The 19,459-nt window shown below is 40.6% G+C and overlaps 1 protein-coding gene across 1 annotated transcript in view; it reads left to right on the top strand.

Moving 5' to 3' along the window:
* DCN (decorin) overlaps nt 1-19,459 on the top strand; it is a 60,060-nt gene that overhangs the window by 33,194 nt on the left and 7,407 nt on the right. The window contains exon 6 of the mRNA XM_040408767.1: nt 14,246-14,339. Within this exon, the coding sequence (XP_040264701.1) occupies nt 14,246-14,339 (94 nt within the window). The remainder of the gene's footprint in view (nt 1-14,245; nt 14,340-19,459) is intronic.

The raw sequence follows: 19,459 nt of genomic DNA, 5'->3' as shown, positions 1-19,459 counted from the left end.
CGATTAATATAACCTGTATTAATCGCATTGCGATTACAACTTAGATCTGAGTTCCTAATGGTTGTATTGCTAGAATTGACGAATATAACGAATATAGCACTATATTCTCAATCTTCGTTATATTCTAGCAATACAACAACCATTAGGAACCCAGCTCTAAGTTGAATTTGCAATGCGATTAATATAACCTGTATTAATCGCATTGCGATTACAACTTAGAGCTAAGTTCCTAATGGTTGTATTGCTAGAATTGACGAATATAACAAATATAGCACTATATTCTCAATCTTCGTTATATTCTAGCAATACAACCATTAGGAACCCAGCTCTAAGTTGAATTCGCAATGCGATTAATATAACCTGTATTAATCGCATTGCGATTACAACTTAGATCTGAGTTCCTAATGGTTGTATTGCTAGAATTGACGAATATAACGAATATATAGCACTATATTCTCAATCTTCGTTATATTCTAGCAATACAACCATTAGGAACCCAGCTCTAAATTGAATTCGCAATGCGATTAATATAACCTGTATTAATCGCATTGCGATTACAACTTAGTCAAATTTGTGACACTGCAGCTTCCGAATGAATCTAAAATGGATGCTGTCCAGGAGGTGGGAGGGTCTGGGAGGGAGGGTCTGCTGCTGATTGGCTGGAATGTGTCTGCTGACTGTGAGGTACAGGGTCAATGTTTACCCAATGATGATAAATAGGGGGCGGACCGAACATCGCATATGTTCGCCCGCTGCGGCGAACGCGAACAAGCGATGTTTGCCGGGAACTATTGTCCTCACATAGAACTAGACAGTGCCCAGAATGACATAGCTTGTCCACATACTATTCTATGCCCATATACTGCCACACAGAGCAATGAGTTGCATGCTTTTAACACAATCATACAGTGTCCACTCACTTAGTGGCTTGCCAAACAGTGGCCAGAGAGCTCCATACCTTGCCAGTTCCTTGTGACATGCAAGTTATGCTGCCCTCTGTTGGTGGAAGATAGTAAAACCTGTGTATTCACATTCGTAGTCTTATATTGCCAAAGGTATCAGAGCACCTGAAGAAATAAGTAAAAGTCCCAGAGGTGGGTCCTATGACATTGAAGCAGAAACCAAAATCTGGGATTTTATAAATTTTTTATTTTTTGGGGGAGGGAAAGGGAAGAGGTGCTGACAGTATTGCTAGTCTAGGTGATTTTCTTTTTTTTTTTCATTCTTGTTATTTTGCATTTGTTTTCACTAAACGTAAGGAGGTCTTTTTCATCTTTTTTAAATGTTTTATTCTTTTTTTTAATTGTATTTTTTCTGCTATAGTTTACTTTAGCAGAAACATACGTATAATCTGAATATTTTTGCGTATGGTAACTGTCTGATTCCCCATTGTTATTTATCTCTATCCAGTTAATGGCCAGGAACACACAGATTATGTCTCTACACCATCCACCTACCTCTATGTTTATGAACACTATATGAAACATCATTTATACAGTCTGCTTAGAGTGGGTTTTCCCAATTTTGCCATACATTTCAGATAGATATAGGCCCTCCAAGACTGACATTTATGTGGCACCTATTTTTGAACAGGGTTTCCCCAACCCCTGTTCCACCTGGTGAGGTGGCTGTTGGCTACCATATCTGGTGGAGAATGAATGGACAGGTGGCTATGCTTGTGCACAGCTTTTTCCATACAGTTTCATGAGACTTATGAAAATAGAAGATCAAATGAGCTAGGCTGTTTCTGTGAATTTTTTAGAAGTGAATGGAGGCAGCCACAAACATACATGCCCACCTCTCCAGTCCATCCATTTTCTTTCCTGGACGTGGTGGCCAGCAATGAGAAGGGATAGGTATCTGTGGACTTATTATTTCAAAGATAGGTATAGGTTGCAGAGATGAGACATCCATCTATCAGATAATGATGGCATATTCTGTTTATATAACATGAATGTCTAAGATAGGAATACCCCTTTAAAGAGGACCTTTCACCACCTGACATGTCTGTTTTAGTGAATACTTGCATTCCTCGTATAATAACAATTCTGGAGCATCTATTCTTATTGCTCTATGATGTGCCATTCCTTTATTATTTCTACTAGAGGTTATGAAAGAATTTATAGCATTCTTTAGTAAGGGTGCAGAGGGGTGGTAACCAGTTGGGGGTGTGTACCTGCACAGTCTGAAAGTGGCAGCACTGATTGGATAGAGTAAGTCTGTGCAGATACACCCCCCAACTGGTAACCTCCCCTCTGTACTCTTACTGCAGACTGCTAGCAATTCATTCATAACTTCTTGTAGAAATTATAAAGGAATAGCACAACATAGAGCCATAATAATAGATGCTCCAGAATGGTTATTACATAGGGAATACATGAAGCTATTAAAACAGACATGTCAGGAGTAGTGAAAGGTGCTCTTTAAGCACGATTTGACTCTTTCCCTCTGATGAATGTAGACATTGGTAAATGGATAAATTATCAGATATATTTGGAGTACTATCCTAAGTGTTTCAAAGCTTTGAGGGTACATCTTAGTTGAGGATAACCAAATTTTTGGATTGTCAGTGAGACTGTGAGACTGTTATGATGTGCTAACAACCACTTTCTCCCTAGACAGAATAAAGTCACCATGACCAGTACCTGTATTCTACTGATAAAGTTGACAATATGTTCCCCCCTATGGAATTTTTATATCTGTGATCCTCTAACAAACAAAGATTTTCTAAATTAAATAATCTAAAAAAGTGTACGGAAGTAAATTCTGTGTAATCAAAAATAACTTAATGTTGATCTCTAGGATTATTGAACAGCTAATATCACATTTTGTGGCAGTGATATTCTAAGGGCGGTTACGGCGGTACAACCAGGCCTCTAAGCCTGATGGTGCTATAGGCCACCAGATACCTAGATTACTTTACATATGCCACTCTACTTGAAAAGAGTAATATTTGCCAAATTTATTAAGCGGCAGAGGCCCGTGCCAAAAATTCAAATCTATGCCATCTATAAGCTGGTGTAGATTTATATTTATTTAGATCTATATTTCATGTCAGTTTCTAGTGCAAATTATAATTAATCTGGCAAAGTGGTGAAAAGCTTGTAAAATGTTTAAATTATGTGGCAAATGTAGCATCTGCCATAATTTGTGACTTTATGTATGCCACAGAAGTGGCGCAAATATTTTAATAACTCTATCCCATCATCATTGAAATGAGTTGTGCCCCAGTGGGCACAGCCACCGCCCACTCAGTTATAACTCTAATGGACACAGCAACCAGAGTGTTACCCTGTTCTCTGCAGCTCCATGCTTTGAGCTGCTTGTGGCTGTCTCCACCTCCTGGTGCATATTGCCTAAGGGCAAACACAAGGGCGTAACTACCATAGCGGCAGACCATGCAACTGCTATGGGGCCCAGGGCAAGAGGGGGCCCAGTTGGGATCATCCCCTCTTCTGCTGGGGGTGAAAACTTGGTCAGGACTCTATCCTCTAAAGGAACAACTTTTAGCAAATAAGGCAGTAGAACAAATGGCCCAAGGGTCATTGAAAGGGCTTTAGACGAAAACCCTTCTGTCCTGTGTGGGGGGCCTGGTTTGATGCTTGCCATGGGGCCCTTACTTCTCTATGTACGCCACTGGACACACACATACATTCTCATTGGCTCTTAAAGAGCCAATAAACATGGCCTATTCAGTCCCCAGTCAATATCTGTTTGATATATAAGGAACTTTTCCCATGGGAACAGGCATGAACCTTAAGGTTCCTAACTTGCAAATATGTTTTGTGGCTTCTGAACTACAGCTCCTGATCTCTGCCTGTTTACTGTGTTAATCCTGTTCCACCCATCCTGACTTCTACCTGTACATCATATTAACCCTGTGTCTCCTGCCCTGACTTCATTGCCTGTTTGCTAAATTGAAGGAACTCTGCCAGCCATTACTGTGGCTTGTTCCCTGACCATGAGTGTGCCTGTTTTCTTGGTGTCATGAACAGGTGTTCTTTGACCTGCCTGAGTCAGCTGTCACTGAATTGAGACTATTCCAAGAAGTAGCGGTCAGGTGGTTTCCTTGCAGAAAAGGACAGATCTCTGTACTGGGTGAAAACTAGGGGGCCTTTAGATAACCCTTAGAAGTAGCCCTAAATCAAAGACATTAAAGAGGAACTTTTATCAGTCAAAACATTGTAAGATAACTATCAGGCTGTGTAGAGCGGCGCCCCGGGATCTCACTGCACTTACTATTTTTCTGGGGCGCCGCTACATTCTCCCTTTATGCCCCCCGGTATTTTTGCTGAATTGGTTATACTAGGAAGAGTCTGCCCTGTTTCTCCCTGGGTGTTACTTCTCCCAGGCTGTAGCGCTGTCCAATCGCAGCGCAGAGCTCATAGCCTGGGAGAAAAAAAAACTCCCAGGCTGTGAGCTCTGTGCTGTGATTGGACAGCGCTGCAGCCTGGGAGAAGACGCCCAGGGAGAAACAGGGCAGACTCCTTCCAGTATAACCAATTAAGCGAAAATACCGGGGGACATAGTGGGAGAACGGAGCGGCGCCCTGGAACAATAGTAAGTGCAGTGAGATCCCGGGGCGCCGCTCTACACAACCTGATAGTTATCTTTAGTGAGTCCACACCCTCTGCTTACCAGATGACATATCATGATAACTTTATAATGATGTAATTATAGTCCATGAAGCTGTCTCCCTATACAGATACTTTACGGCACATTTATGCAAAATTATGCCCTGCACTGGTGGTGGATTTGCTGAAGTTATGTAGAGGCACCGCTTCTAAATGTAAGTCAGCTTCCTAAGCTGTCTTACATTTAGACAATTTTTTATGCCTAAAACGTAGAAAATGGTAAATGAGATGGGCCTCCCGGCCTGTCTCCTTCCCCGCCCACGCCGCACCCACTTTTTTAGACCTTGTGTGAGCGGGAAAAGTTGCAGATTGCCGCGCAAAAGAACTTTGCGCGGCAATCTGCACAAGAAATACGCCTAATATAGGCGTATTTCTGTTTATTAAATTACCCCCTTTATTTCTATAGTCTTACAGCCAAAAAAATGGTTTGAAACTAAAAATGTGTTCTGAATGAGTGTTTAACATACATTTTGGGGTATACAGTATATTTTTCTACACATGTTTATGTTCTATGTCCTACTATGATATAAGTTATAGAATTTACATCTTTTTACTGTTGCTCACATAGGCAACTTTTTAGGCATTAAATAGTTCACAGTTCAGCAAAACAATCAATCATTTGATTAATGGTTGTAACATTTTGTTGGGCATTGGGCTAAATGCTTCCAGTAGAGCTAATAGTCTGGAGAAGAAGCAGGATGCGCAAAGGCCTGTGGGAGCCAAGACCTTCTGATCAAATATGTGGAATGCACTATCAATTGTGTTTTGGGGGGCTGGATGGTGGACCCAGGTCCTGCTAGTAAGGGAAACTATCTGTGTAGTTAGTGGCCAGACGGCTGAGGATTTTGTTTGTTATCCTGTGTTTGAACATATACTGACTGCTGTGAAAGCTATAATAAAGCTGGCTGTGGCCAGTTTGCACCCCAAACTATGGTGTTTGGGTGGCTTCTTGAAGTGTGCCAACAATCTAAGCTGAGAAGACAGCGATCCCAGAGTGCTAAGCGACCCTGAGGTGCTACTATATATATGTATATATATACAGTTGCAAGAAAAAGTATGTGAACCTTTTGGAATGATATGGATTTCTGCACAAATTGGTCATAAAATGTGATCTGATCTTCATCTAAGTCACAACAATCGACAATCACAGTCTGCTTAAACTAATAACACACAAATAATTAAATGTTACCATGTTTTTATTGAACACGCCATGTAAACATTCACAGTGTAGGTGGAAAAAGTATGTGAACCCTTGGACTTAATAACTGGTTGAACCTCCTTTGGCAGCAATAACTTCAACCAAACGTTTCCTGTAGTTGCAGATCAGAAGTGCACAACAGTCAGGAGTAATTCTTGACCATTCCTCTTTACAGAACTGTTTCAGTTCAGCAATATTCTTGTGATGTCTGGTGTGAATCGCTTTTTTGAGGTTATGCCACAGCATCTCAATCGGGTTGAGGTTAGGACTCTGACTGGGCCACTCCAGAAGGCGTATTTTCTTCTGTTTAAGCCATACTGTTGTTGATTTACTTCTATGCTTTGGATCATTGTCCTGTTGCAACACCCATCTTCTGTTGAGCTTCAGCTGGATAGATGGCCTTAAGTTCTCCTGCAAAATGTCTTGATAAACTTGGGAATTCATTTTTCCTTCGATGATAGCAATCTGTCCAGGCCCTGATGCAGCAAAGCAGCCCCAAACCATGATACCCCCAACAGCATACTCAGGGCCGTTTGAAGGAATTTGGGGGCCCCAAGCAAAATAGACATGGAGGCCCCCCCCCCCTCCACACCTTACGCACGCAAAGCCTACAGGAACCACAGTATAGCCATACAGTTTAAGTTCACCCACACTTTATATAAAATAAAAAAGGAGGTTTACAGTGCAAATACTGCTGTTGCATTTAATGTGCATGAAATTTGAACAGTGCCATCCACAGATCTCCCCCCTAAACAGTGCCATCCACAGATCTCCCCCCTAAACAGTGCCATCCACAGATCTCCCCCCTAAACAGTGCCATCCACAGATCTCCCCCTAAACAGTGCCATCCACAGATCTCCCCCTAAACAGTGCCATCCACAGATCTCCCCCCTAAACAGTGCCATCCACAGATCTCCCCCCTAAACAGTGAAATCCACAGATCTCCCCCCCTAAACAGTGCCATCCACAGATCTCCCCCCCTAAACAGTGCCATCCACAGATCCCCCTCCCCTAAACAGTGCCATGATGGCACTGTTTAGGGGAGGGGGGGGGGGTCGTCTGTGGATGGCACTGTTTAGGGGGGAGATCTGTGGATGGCACTGTTTAGGGGGGAGATCTGTGGATGGCACTGTTTAGGGGGGAGATCTGTGGATGGCACTGTTTAGGGGGGAGATCTGTGTGGATGGCACTGTTTAGGGGAGGGGGATCTGTGGATGGCACTGTTTAGGGGAGGGGGATCTGTGGATGGCACTGTTTAGGGGGGAGATCTGTGGATGGCACTGTTTAGGGGGGAGATCTGTGGATGGCACTGTTTAGGGGGGAGATCTGTGGATGGCACTGTTTAGGGGGGAGATCTGTGTGGATGGCACTGTTTAGGGGAGGGGGGATCTGTGGATGGCACTGCCATACACAGATCCCCCCTAAACAGTGCCATCCACAGATCCCCCATAAACAGTGCCATCCACAGATCCTCCTCCCCTAAACATTGCCAGAGCTGTTTAGGGGAGGGGGGGGGGGTCTGTGGATGGCACTGTTTAGGGGGGATCTGTGGATGGCACTGTTTAGGGGAGGGGGGAATCTGTGGATGGCACTGTAGGGGATCTGTGGATGACGCTGTTTAGGGGGGAGATCTGTGTGGATGGCACTGTTTTGGGGAGGGGGGATCTGTGGATGGCACTGTAGGGGGATATGTGGATGGCACTGCCATCCACAGATCCCCCTACAGTGCCATCCACAGATCCCCCTCCCCGACTCTCACAGCACAGTATATTAATAAACGAATCAGTAACTACTTTAATCATTGCTCAAGTCATTACTGAGCTCTTTACTAGGATTGTTTGGATATCTCTGACTCTTACTTTGTCTTAGCTCCGGTAACAACAGCAGGCAGTGCAGGCGGCGCTCACTCACTGACGTCACGCGCCTGCGCCGCCTAGTGGGAGGAGCAGGCGCGTGACGTCAGTGACAGTGAATGAGCGCCGCCCCCCCGCACTGCCTGCTATTACCGGAGTCCGGAGCTAAGACAAAGTAAGAGATATCCGAAATAATCCAAGTAAACAGCTCACTCAGCAATGCCAATGAGCAATGATTAAAGTTAAAGTAGTCGGGGCCCTGTATATTCTAACCCCCAGGCAAGCGTCCCTGTCACCATGGGAACGCTTGGGGGTTAGAATATACCATCGGATTTGAGTTTTTTACGATCTCACTGAAAAACTCAGATCCGATGGTATATTCTAACCAGGCAAGCGTCCCCGTCACCATGGGAACGCCTGGGGGTTAGAATATTTTATACCATTGGATCTTCTGAGTTACTCTGCTTGGCCAGCTCGGGGCCCCAACCAGCTCGGGGCCCCAAGCAATTGTTTGTTTTGCCTGTCTGCTAGCGACGGGCCTGAGCATACTTCACAGTTGGGATGAGGTTTTGATGTTGGTGTGTTGGGCCTCTTTTTCTCCATACATAGGGCCAGATTTATCATTACTCTGACAGCTCACTCCACTTTAACATATGGCTAAAGTCAGTTTTAGCCAAGTCAGATTTATGATCGGCCCTTTAAGACTGTAATAAATGTGGTTTGACGGTAGCAGTTTATCCGTCAGTTAGCAGCTTTACAAAAGTCGCACATCTTTACGAAAAAGTCGCACGTTTTTATGAAAAAGTCGCATGTTCTATTAAAAAGTCTCATAAGATAAGCATGGTCCTCACTGGAGTGAAATTGCTTTTTAAATAGTCCCAATAGTAAATCTGTCTAGAGATTCATTTACATAAGAAAACACGCCCACTTTCAGAAAACTGGCGAGCATAGTGCAGAGCAGAAAAAAGTCACAAATTTGCTTGCAGTTTTAGCGTTTGGGACTTTTTTTGGGACTTTTTCACTCCATTATTCTGACCTGAGCTAATGATAAATCTGGCCCATAGTGTTGTGTGTTTCTTCTAAACAACTCAACTTTGGTTTCATCTGTCCACAAAATATTTTGCCAGTACTGCTGTGGAACATCCAGGTGCTCTTGTGCAAACTGTAAACGTGCAGCAATGTTTTTTTTGGACAGCAGTGGCTTCCTCTGTGGTATCCTCCCATGAAATCCATTCTTGTTCAGTGCTTTACGTATCGTAGATTTGCTAACAGGGATATTAGCATATGCCAGAGACTTTTGTAAGTCTTTAACTGACACTCTAGGATTCTTCTTCATCTCATTGAGCAGTCTGCGCTGTGCTCTTGCAGTCATCTTTACAGGATGGCCACTCCTAGGGAGAGTAGAAGCAATGCTGAAATTTCTCCATTTATAGACAATTTGTCTTACCGTGGACTGATGAACAGCAAGGCTTTTGGAGATACTTTTATAACCCTTTCCATCTTTATGCAAGTCAACAATTCTTAATTGTAGGTCTTCTGAGAGCTCTTTTGTGCGAGGCATCATTCACATCAGGCAATGCTTCTTGTGAGAAGCAAACCCAGAACTGGTGTGTGTTTTTTATAGGGCAGGGCAACTGTAACCAATACCTCCAATCTTATCTCATTGATTGGACTCCTGTTGGCTGACACCTCACTCCAATTAGCTCTTGGAGATATCATTAGTCTAGGGGTTCACATACTTTTTCCACCTGCACTGTTAATATTTACATTTTGTGTTCTTTAAAAACATGGTAACATTTAATTATTTGTGTGTTATTAGTTTAAGCAGACTGTGATTGTCTATTGTTGTGACTTAGATGAAGATCAGATCACATTTTATGACCAATTTGTGCAGAAATCCATATAATTCCAAAGGGTTCACATACTTTTTCTTGCAACTGTATATACAGTACAGACCAAAAGTTTGGACACACCTTCTCATTCAAAGAGTTTTCTTTATTTTCATGACTATGAAAATTGTAGATTCACACTGAAGGCATCAAAACTATGAATTAACACATGTGGAATTATATTCATAACAAACAAGTGTGAAACAACTGAAAATATGTCATATTCTAGGTTCTTCAAAGTAGCCACCTTTTGCTTTGATTACTGCTTTGCACACTCTTGGCATTCTCTTAATGAGCTTCAAGAGGTAGTCCCCTGAAATGGTTTTCACTTCACAGGTGTGCCCTGTCAGGTTTAATAAGTGGGATTTCTTGCCTTATAAATGGGGTTGGGACCATCAGTTGCGTTGAGGAGAAGTCAGGTGGATACACAGCTGATAGTCCTACTGAATAGACTGTTAGAATTTGTATTATGGCAAGAAAAAAGCAGCTAAGTAAAGAAAAACGAGTGGCCATCATTACTTTAAGAAATGAAGGTCAGTCAGTCAGCCGAAAAATTGGGAAACCTTTGAAAGTAAGGGCTATTTGACCATGAAGGAGAGTGATGGGGTGCTGCGCCAGATGACCTGGCCTCCACAGTCACCGGACCTGAACCCAATCGAGATGGTTTGGGGTGAGCTGGACCGCAGAGTGAAGGCAAAAGGGCCAACAAGTGCTAAGCATCTCTGGGAACTCCTTCAAGACTGTTGGAAGACCATTTCAGGGGACTACCTCTTGAAGCTCATCAAGAGAATGCCAAGAGTGTGCAAAGCAGTAATCAAAGCAAAAGGTGGCTACTTTGAAGAACCTAGAATATGACATATTTTCAGTTGTTTCACACTTGTTTGTTATGTATATAATTCCACATGTGTTAATTCATAGTTTTGATGCCTTCATAGTCATGAAAATAAAGAAAACTCTTTGAATGAGGTGTGTCCAAACTTTTGGTCTGTACTGTATATATAAAGAATGCTAAGCGACCCTGAGGTGCTACTATATATACATACACGGTATATATATATATATATATATATATATATAAAATCCTGAAGTTTTAGTACTGGCCACAAAGCTTAAAAATAGGTGCTTATTACATGCAGGATTATAATCTATCTATCTATCTATCTATCTATCTATCTACATAGATAGATAGATAACAAAGGATTCACCATTCAAAATAGGTGATACCATAGCTTACCTACTCCCTCCTGACCTCTGCACAGGTCACTCAGCATGCCTACAAACTCCTCCAACAGAAGTCAACAATGAGGTCAACTCCTGTATATTATGTGTTGTGGCCCATAGTGTTTACTGTAAAACATATACCAAAATGCTGTTAAGAACAGGTGAGGCAAGGTGGCTGCTCCATAATCATGTTCAGGAAATTGAATTAAAAAATCTACAATAAGAAAATAAAAACAGATTAGAAAAATGGATATGTGTTGCTATCTGGTTTTAACTGACAGAATAAAAAATTAAAGCATTGCAAGTGTGTTGATCGTATATTTATGACCTCCACAAATTAAACAATCAAATGATGTTAAAAGAAACATCTCATCAGAAGTGAAACATCTAGCAGTAAAAACATAGGGGCACATTTATTAAGACACGTATATTAACGCAAGATAATGGGTAGTTACAGCAAAAGCATTTTACTGCAATAATGCCATTAATATACTGGTTTGAATGCATTGCATATTACTGTAAGATACCAATCAGTGTTATAACAAACACATTTTACTGCAATAACACTATTATACCCATTTTAGTGAATGTATTGTACTACTGCAAGATATTCTTCAATTACAGCAAACACATTTTAATACAAAAACTGCCTTATTACCATTGTAAATTGTCAATACCAGTGTGCACTGTGATTGTAGAAGGTGAGGGGCATTTAATTGTGCCCCTGCCTTTAAATTATAGAAAACACACTTACAATATTGTTAGTATAGTTTAATTTGCTGTGTACCAAACTCATGTCATTTATAGTGTCATAATAAAATGTCTGAATGGAATAGTGGCAAACGAAAGACCCATGCCTCATCATCTGAGTGGTAGAATGTGGGTAGGACTACAAACAGCAGTAGCAGCACCAGACATCAGTTTAGTAGTAGTAGGCCACTTTTCTCCCTGGCTTCCATTCAGCGTCACATTATAATTGACGACAAAGAGGATGGCATTGTGGACTGGATGGCTCACTTCTCTCAGTCACAGCAGGATGATATGAATGTTACCTCTGAGTCTGACACCATACGTTGGAGCCAGGGGTCAGAGCATTCTTCCTTCTCCTTCTTGCAACCCCAGAGAAACCTTTTAGTTACATCCTCTCTGTCTTTGCAGGTTTTGTAAGGTTTACTTTTACATGCATCTAGCATCCCTGTACATGAGGTGGCCTTTTTAGTCTCTATACCTATTCTGGTGTCTTCTGCTGCAAGATCACTGCATACCGTATGTGTGCTTGTTGCATTCACTGTGTTGATTTTTTTTTTTTACTGATTCTTAAGCTGGTTCCTTTGGCCCTTTCAGAGCTATCAGACCTCCCTTTCACTCCATTTGGTCTAAGCCACCAATTGAAACACTTCCTGTTTTACAGCTACTTTTATTGTTGATTATTCTACTTGGTCTTCCAGTTGCATCTGGTGGCCACAAGTAACACTGCAGGGATATAGAATTACAGTGCAATAATTAAGAAATAGTAGAGAGAAATTAATTTCCTGAAATTAGTTTTGGTTCCAATTCTAATGAATTAGTTGGCATATTCCATTTGGGTACAAATAAATTCAAAAGTGCTTAGACTGCCTTAAAAAGTTGTGTATTACACTCTGTTGTCTCCTAGTAGTATATCCAGACTCTTACAAGCTCTTTATTACAAAGACAGCATTAGTAATGCCAAAGTGACAGAGACATGACTATGGGCAAATGCATGTTTCCAGTGGTAGCGAACAGCCTGTTTAATAATACCTTGCAATGTCAGATTTTTTTTATGCATTTGAAATTACAATACATTCCAAAAACTATGACCTATTGGAGGCAGTTTATACACTCAGTAACATCACAAAATAGTTAATTTTTCTGAACAATCCAAAATATTTCCATTATTGGGGGCAGATGCATGCCAATGTGTATATGCACACAGTAGTATCAGAAAGCAATGGTGGTTCACAATTTATCCCTTTTTTGGCAGCAGCATAGTATGGAACCTGATGGACACGGCAAAAGATGTGTGACTGTGTAGCGGTAGTAGTAGCAGCAGTACTAGCCAAGTTGGAAGAGCACAGTATTGAACGTGATGGAAATGGCAAATGTGTGGCCGTGTATGGGTAGTAGTAATCATTATAGCAGCCGTACAATATGGAACCTGACAGATAGGAGATGTGAAACTATGTAAGTGTAGTATTATTGGCAGTAGTAGTAGTAGCTACAGCAGTACACTATGGAACATGATGGACAGGCACACAGCAGCAGTGGCATCATTAGGACGGTGATAAATAGACACTGGCAGATCTATTCATTGGCATTAGCAAAAGGTGTATGAAAATCCTCACAAATCCATGCTTGATTCATTCATTTTCACAAATATGTTGTTTTCTACACTTGTGAAAAACAGTTTTGTCCACTTTGGTGTCATGACACTACCTGCCATGTTGAATACTCTTTCTGACAGTACACTGGAGGCTGGGCAAGACAGTGCACTGATTGTGAGTGGCTGGAAATAGCCAAGTTCACTTTCTCAGTTACGGACGACTTGGCAAAGGTCTTTCATTGTCCATTACCTCGCCCATTGCCCACTGTCGTTTACCAGACATTTTATTGTGAAGACTATGAACACTGAAATGTCATGCTATATTGCTGGACAGAGACCACTACTATATAACAATGTCTCACACACAACACATCAAGTCAGATACACTAGTATATGCTAGATTTTTTTTGTTACTAAATGTGCACATTTTTTAAACAAGATTTGCAATTGGACAGGTAGCAGTGCGTTACCCAAATCAACATGTCAGGTACACTAGCTTGTGATAGACAGAATTTTTGTAATTAAAATCAAATGGCTGGTTGCATCAAAGTAACAAACAGTACTCTAACTAATCTGACCCTTGTTCCACCCCTAGCTAAAACCTCTTTATCAATAAATTAATTAAATCAATAAATGTACCTGCCTCAACTGAACTGCACATCCTATTGCATGCTCAGTTCAGTTGAAGAAAGAGATGAGGCATTATGGGCAAAACTAATGGCCAGGGATCATATCTTCATCCACAGGGCTCACTGCTGTACTGATATGTGCCATTTTGAGCAATTCACACAAATCGAATCTCAAAAAAATCAGCTTTATTTGAAAGCCGAATTTTGGGGAACTTGTAAATGGATTTGATTTGTTTACAAACGATTCACTAATCTCATTTATACAGTTTACAGAGGAAAGACACACAAGAAGGAGAGACATATTACTGGTCTGGCACTGTAAAAGTCTTAAAGTGGAAGACCCAGCACAATATATTAATGTAATGTTATATAATTGTCATATATTTAAATGCTTCATTAAAACTAGCAGCATCTGTTGATAACACCTATCAATTAAATATGAATGCTTTGACCTAATTTGTACATTATTTTTTTTTATAGGTTTGCCAACTTCTCTTACTGAGCTTCACCTTGATGGAAACAAAATTGCCAAAGTTGATTCTGATAGTCTAAACGGGTTAAACAATCTAGCCAAGTGAGTATGTAAAATTATATATTTAGGAAATGTAGAATAAAATATGTACAACATCATAGAGACCAATAAGAGTACAGAGGAGTAGGAGGTTTCACACAAAAACATTTACCTGAACCAATGACTGTTATCCTTTTGTTAATACTATGAACGAATGGTGAAACAATTTGCCACCAAAATGTAGAACAATATAATTCTAGGTAAGCTAGCCACAGATAACTCCAGTTAGAAATCCACTGTGCACAATATTTCCTTGTCCACACTTCATGCAGGGGATGATGGTTCCAACATCAGTTTCATTCATGGGACATGGACAAGGGAAATAAAAAAAATAAGAGAGTCATTTTAACACATTGGTTGGCTTAGTGCAAAGATACATGGGTTCCTCCACTTCATTCTGAACATTTTGACAGCACATAGGAGCTAAGAAAATTAATCTTTCATTTTGCTATTTTGACACACCAACTGATTTCTCAGCTCAATCAACACTTTGATTGAGGGACATTTATTAAGACCTATTGTGGCGTAAAAAGGCACAAATTATGGTGCCCACACCATATTTGGGCCATAAGTTGCAACTTTTTGAGGTTCTCGCCACTCTTGCGAACTAGCAAGAAAAGGGTGTGTCTTACTGGGAGGGGAGGGGCTTCATGTGGCCCGCCAGATTTACTATAGCTTAGTAAATGGCATAGGTTATAGCTCATGTCTGGCATAAAATTGGATTTCTGGCACATAGAGAGCCATAGATGCAGCTAATGTATTAAGAGGCATTTGCCTCTAAGTAAATTAGATGCATTTTATTCCATCTCAGGGGGATCAAAGCTGGTGTATGGGAGCAACATTTTGCCAGGAATAGGGGTAAGAACATTGATTTGTCTCATTCACCATTTTGGCTGTTACCTGCTTTGTTTGCGCAGAGAATACAATTGAACAACTGATTGACTTGTCTCATAAATATGCAATAAGTGAATTTCAAACCAGGAGAGCAAACATGGCTTATGCCCCAGGTGCTGGGGCCAGGCTGCACAAAAAAGCTACTTTGAGTATTAAGATATAGGGTGAAGGCAGCTGACTGGACCTATGCCCCAGGTGAAGAAAAACCCCTACAGCTCTAGGTGAATAAGCCAAAAAGCAAAGAAATGGCAAAAACTCCTTTACCTCAAACCCATACTTCTCAACTTCTGAGAGCTTGCCTCCGAGAGGTTGTGGCACACGCCAGAATCTTTTCTTCTATTGTCATGGGCTTTTTCAGGCTACACTCCTTTTTTTAAAAAAAAATTCCCCCATTTGAACAGCAGCTCTCCATGCTGTCCCCGGGAGATTTGTCAACTCTTCTAAAAGCTTGCTTCCTTGATGTTGTGGCACATGCCAGAATATTTTCTTCTATTGTCATGGGCTTTTTCAGGCTACACTGCCTTTTTGGATACATTTTCCCCCATTTAAACAACAGCCCTCCATGCTGTCCCAGGGAGATTTTCCAACTCTTCTGAGAGATCGGGAGGTCTCTCCTTTTTCTGGGAGCCTCCTGGATGTTTTAGGAGAGTTGGCAACCTAGCTTAAACTTCTCTGACAGACTATTGTCATTTCATCAGCCATGTTTTTTCTAGTGTATTATACAGCCAGGCTAGGAAAATGAGATGCCTTAGTCTCTCAGTACACACAGAGGTAGGAGTTTAGAGTGCCAATATTTACTGTCTTTACTTCTCTGCTGCTACTTCTACTGAGAGACTCTTCAGTTTAACAAGGAGCAGAGGTAACAAGAAAATATTATTTGCTGTTTTAGGTAAAGGTAGTGTTGGTGCCCCCTCCCCCCAGTGTCCAACACTCATGCCATGCCTGCCACCTCCCCTAGAGTATATAAACCTCTGGCTTCTACCTCCCCTATCCACACCCCTCCTGTTGACTAAATATTGTACAGGAGAATCAGCTTATATGTCTGCTACAGTTCTTCTCTATGTAGACATGTTGCAAACTTGGACTCCCCCTTTTCAGTGGACTCTCCCAGTTCAGAAGCAGGAAATCTCACTATTTTGTGTGGAGCCAGCTTCAGCTGAAAGCCAAATCCTAAAGCCAGTCCTAAAGACATTATTTTGCAGTCTCAGAGAACCCCTTTAATTAATTCAAGTCAGCTAAAATAGCCCTTTTTGAATATGGTTCTATAATATTTTTATTTTATAAAAAATTTTAAGCCACAACTACATTTACATTTTTTTATTCAAAATGTATACTTTACAATAATATAACTATCAATCTCTTTATACCCATACATACATTTACAAAATTAAATAGTTATGCATTCCAAAATCTTCTAATTTTCAAATTTTAACAGATAGTGTTTTCTCTAATTATTTGATTCCACCCTCCCATTTCCGATTATAGTGCCCACCAAACATGTACCTATAACCGGATCCAACTACTTCCTCATTTGTCTACACTCTGTTGAGGCTTCTAGCCTATATTTTCCAAAAGAGTTTCTGAGAATTCTTGTGAGATAAGGTAAAGTTAGATAATTCTATTAAGGCATCCTTCACACATATGGTAGTTTTTTTCATCGTGGTTTTCCATATGCCTTTTGAGTGGCTCTACATTTTTGACATCCATTTTAGTCACATGTTTCAAGTCCTATAAAGGTGCATTAAAAAGGCCAGTGGCCTCAAAACACACCAAAAGAGAGGAAAATGCCACAAAATGCCACGGTTTGTAGTGCATTTTATATTTCCTATTGACTTTCAGTTAACATCAGGCCTCAGCATTTCTTTAAAAAAGAAAATTCCATGATAATGTTGCAGGAAGGATAAAAAATGTTTGATGCCACCATTTTGCTTTCTTAGCAGAACAAAAGTGTTATCTCTACAGATAAGAATCATAAAAATGTATTCATCTTATTAAGCAGAGTTATCCACCTGCAACGGGGTGCCCCAGAAGCTGAGTACACCACTATTGCCGCTTCGTTCATAGGGCCGGACATCTCGACTGACCCTGACAATTTTGTGCCTGTGCTAATGCTTCACATGTTTCAAGTCCTATAAAGGTGCATTAAAAAGGCCAGTGGCCTCAAAACACACCAAAAGAGAGGAAAATGCCACAAAATGACACGGTTTGTAGTGCATTTTATATTTCCTATTGACTTTCAGTTAACATCAGGCCTCAGCATTTCTTTAAAAAAGAAAATTCCATGATAATGTTGCAGGAAGGATAAAAAATGTTTGATGCCACCATTTTGCTTTCTTAGCAGAACAAAAGTGTTATCTCTACAGATAAGAATCATAAAAATGTATTCATCTTATTAAGCAGAGTTATCCACCTGCAACGGGGTGCCCCAGAAGCTGAGTACACCCCTATTGCCGCTTCGTTCATAGGGCCGGACATCTCGACTGACTCTCGACTGACCCTGACAATTTTGTGCCTGTGCTAATGCTTCAGTAGCGGTGCAAGCGCATATGCTATGCTTACATGGCTGGAGAATTGAATGTGATTGTGCCGCTACCTAAAAGTATAGTAAGAACAGCCGCACAGGCGCAAGCTTGTCAGGTCCAGCCGAGATGTCTGGCCCTGTCAATCAAGCAGCAGGGGGAATGTCCTCAGCCTCAGGGACACCCCATTGCAGATGCAGAATTCTGATTGATGAGTCAAATTGATTCTTATGAATTGATTTGCTCATTTTTTATTATGTTCAACTGATCTTCCATGTCTATCTTCCTGTATAAATTATTATAATCCCATACTTCATAACACTGCTTTTCAGAAATACTTAAGCCAATATATGTCTAAGAAATAAAATTTATTTATCATAAACATACGATGTGCACTTGATAGAAGATTAAACCATTTGACATCAATTTAAGATGATATTGTAGATTAAAGTTACTGTGTTGAAACACGTGCAAACCCTAAGGGCAGTAATACTTGGATAACAAGCACCAACATACAGTGCACAGTCAAAATACTTCATGTGTTCTCAGATAACACATTCCAGACTTGCACAAAAATGTGCTGGGTTGTCACTAGAAGCATAAGAGGCACTTAAAATATACTGCATACTTTGGGGAAGATACAAAGGCAGTAAAAAGTTAAAGACCATATAAATAGTGTTTGGCACCTATAACAAAATATTTAGATATTAAAATTAAAATGTAGTATGTTTTCGAATTATAAAACATATATGGGTGGTTACTATATTTTAGAGTTTGCACACTGTAATGTGGCCACAATATCTATACTTCCAGTGGTCTAATAACCTAATAAAGCATAGTAGAACCACAGAAAGACAGGGTATTACAATAACAGCCTCCAGAAACTGGCATCCTGCTGGCATTGCATAATCCTTTGTTTTATTGGATTACATTGCAGAGAAAGAAGAATAACAATTATTTCTTAGAGAGCAATTTCCCTTTACTGTAATGACATATGTTATATATGTCTGGTAGAAATTATAGTGTGGAGAATGATAATAAAATATTTCATATGTTTTGCATAAAACCTTGGGGAATTGGGTAAAAAAATGGACACTGGGTATGAATCAGCTCTTTTTGTATCTTAGACCTCCATGGATGCTACCATTAACTCCTTCACTGCTACAGATAAAATTACCACTATCCACCTTTCATATAAACCAGTGATGCTGCCATTAAACCTACCACTACTTTAGCCACCAGAGCTGTAGACATTAGCCTGCAAGAGATGTTAGGACCAGAAATCAAACCACATTATAAGTAGCCTAGAACACTTTACTGCTGTTTTTCATCAGCTGTACAACTGTCCAGGACTGTACAGTAACCCAAAGGTCACAAATATGTTACGTCTCTCTAGGTATCACCCATTACCTCATAGAATACCAAAGAATTAGAAAGTAGGGGATTCCTTTTATTTTACCTTGTGTCCTGCTATTCTTGCCCAATGCCATCTAAAGGTGTCTCCATGGGACTTCGAAGTGGCTAGCTATTACCTCTCTTGGATCAAACTATTAGGCGGCAAGGAAGAAGGAACCACCTAGTCACACATGTCTTCAACTGGACAGGCTGATTTCATATCAGTTTTCAGCCTGCATGCACAACTTTTGTTTCGGCTTCAAATATCTTCCTCTGAGCGGAAACTTAACAGAACCCACTATAGTCTATGGGGCC

This window comes from Bufo bufo, chromosome 1 (genome assembly GCF_905171765.1).
Source record: "Bufo bufo chromosome 1, aBufBuf1.1, whole genome shotgun sequence".
Classification (NCBI taxonomy): domain Eukaryota; kingdom Metazoa; phylum Chordata; class Amphibia; order Anura; family Bufonidae; genus Bufo; species Bufo bufo.
The sequence above is the reverse complement of the archived record's forward strand: the minus strand, read 5'-3'. Positions and strand labels throughout refer to the sequence as shown.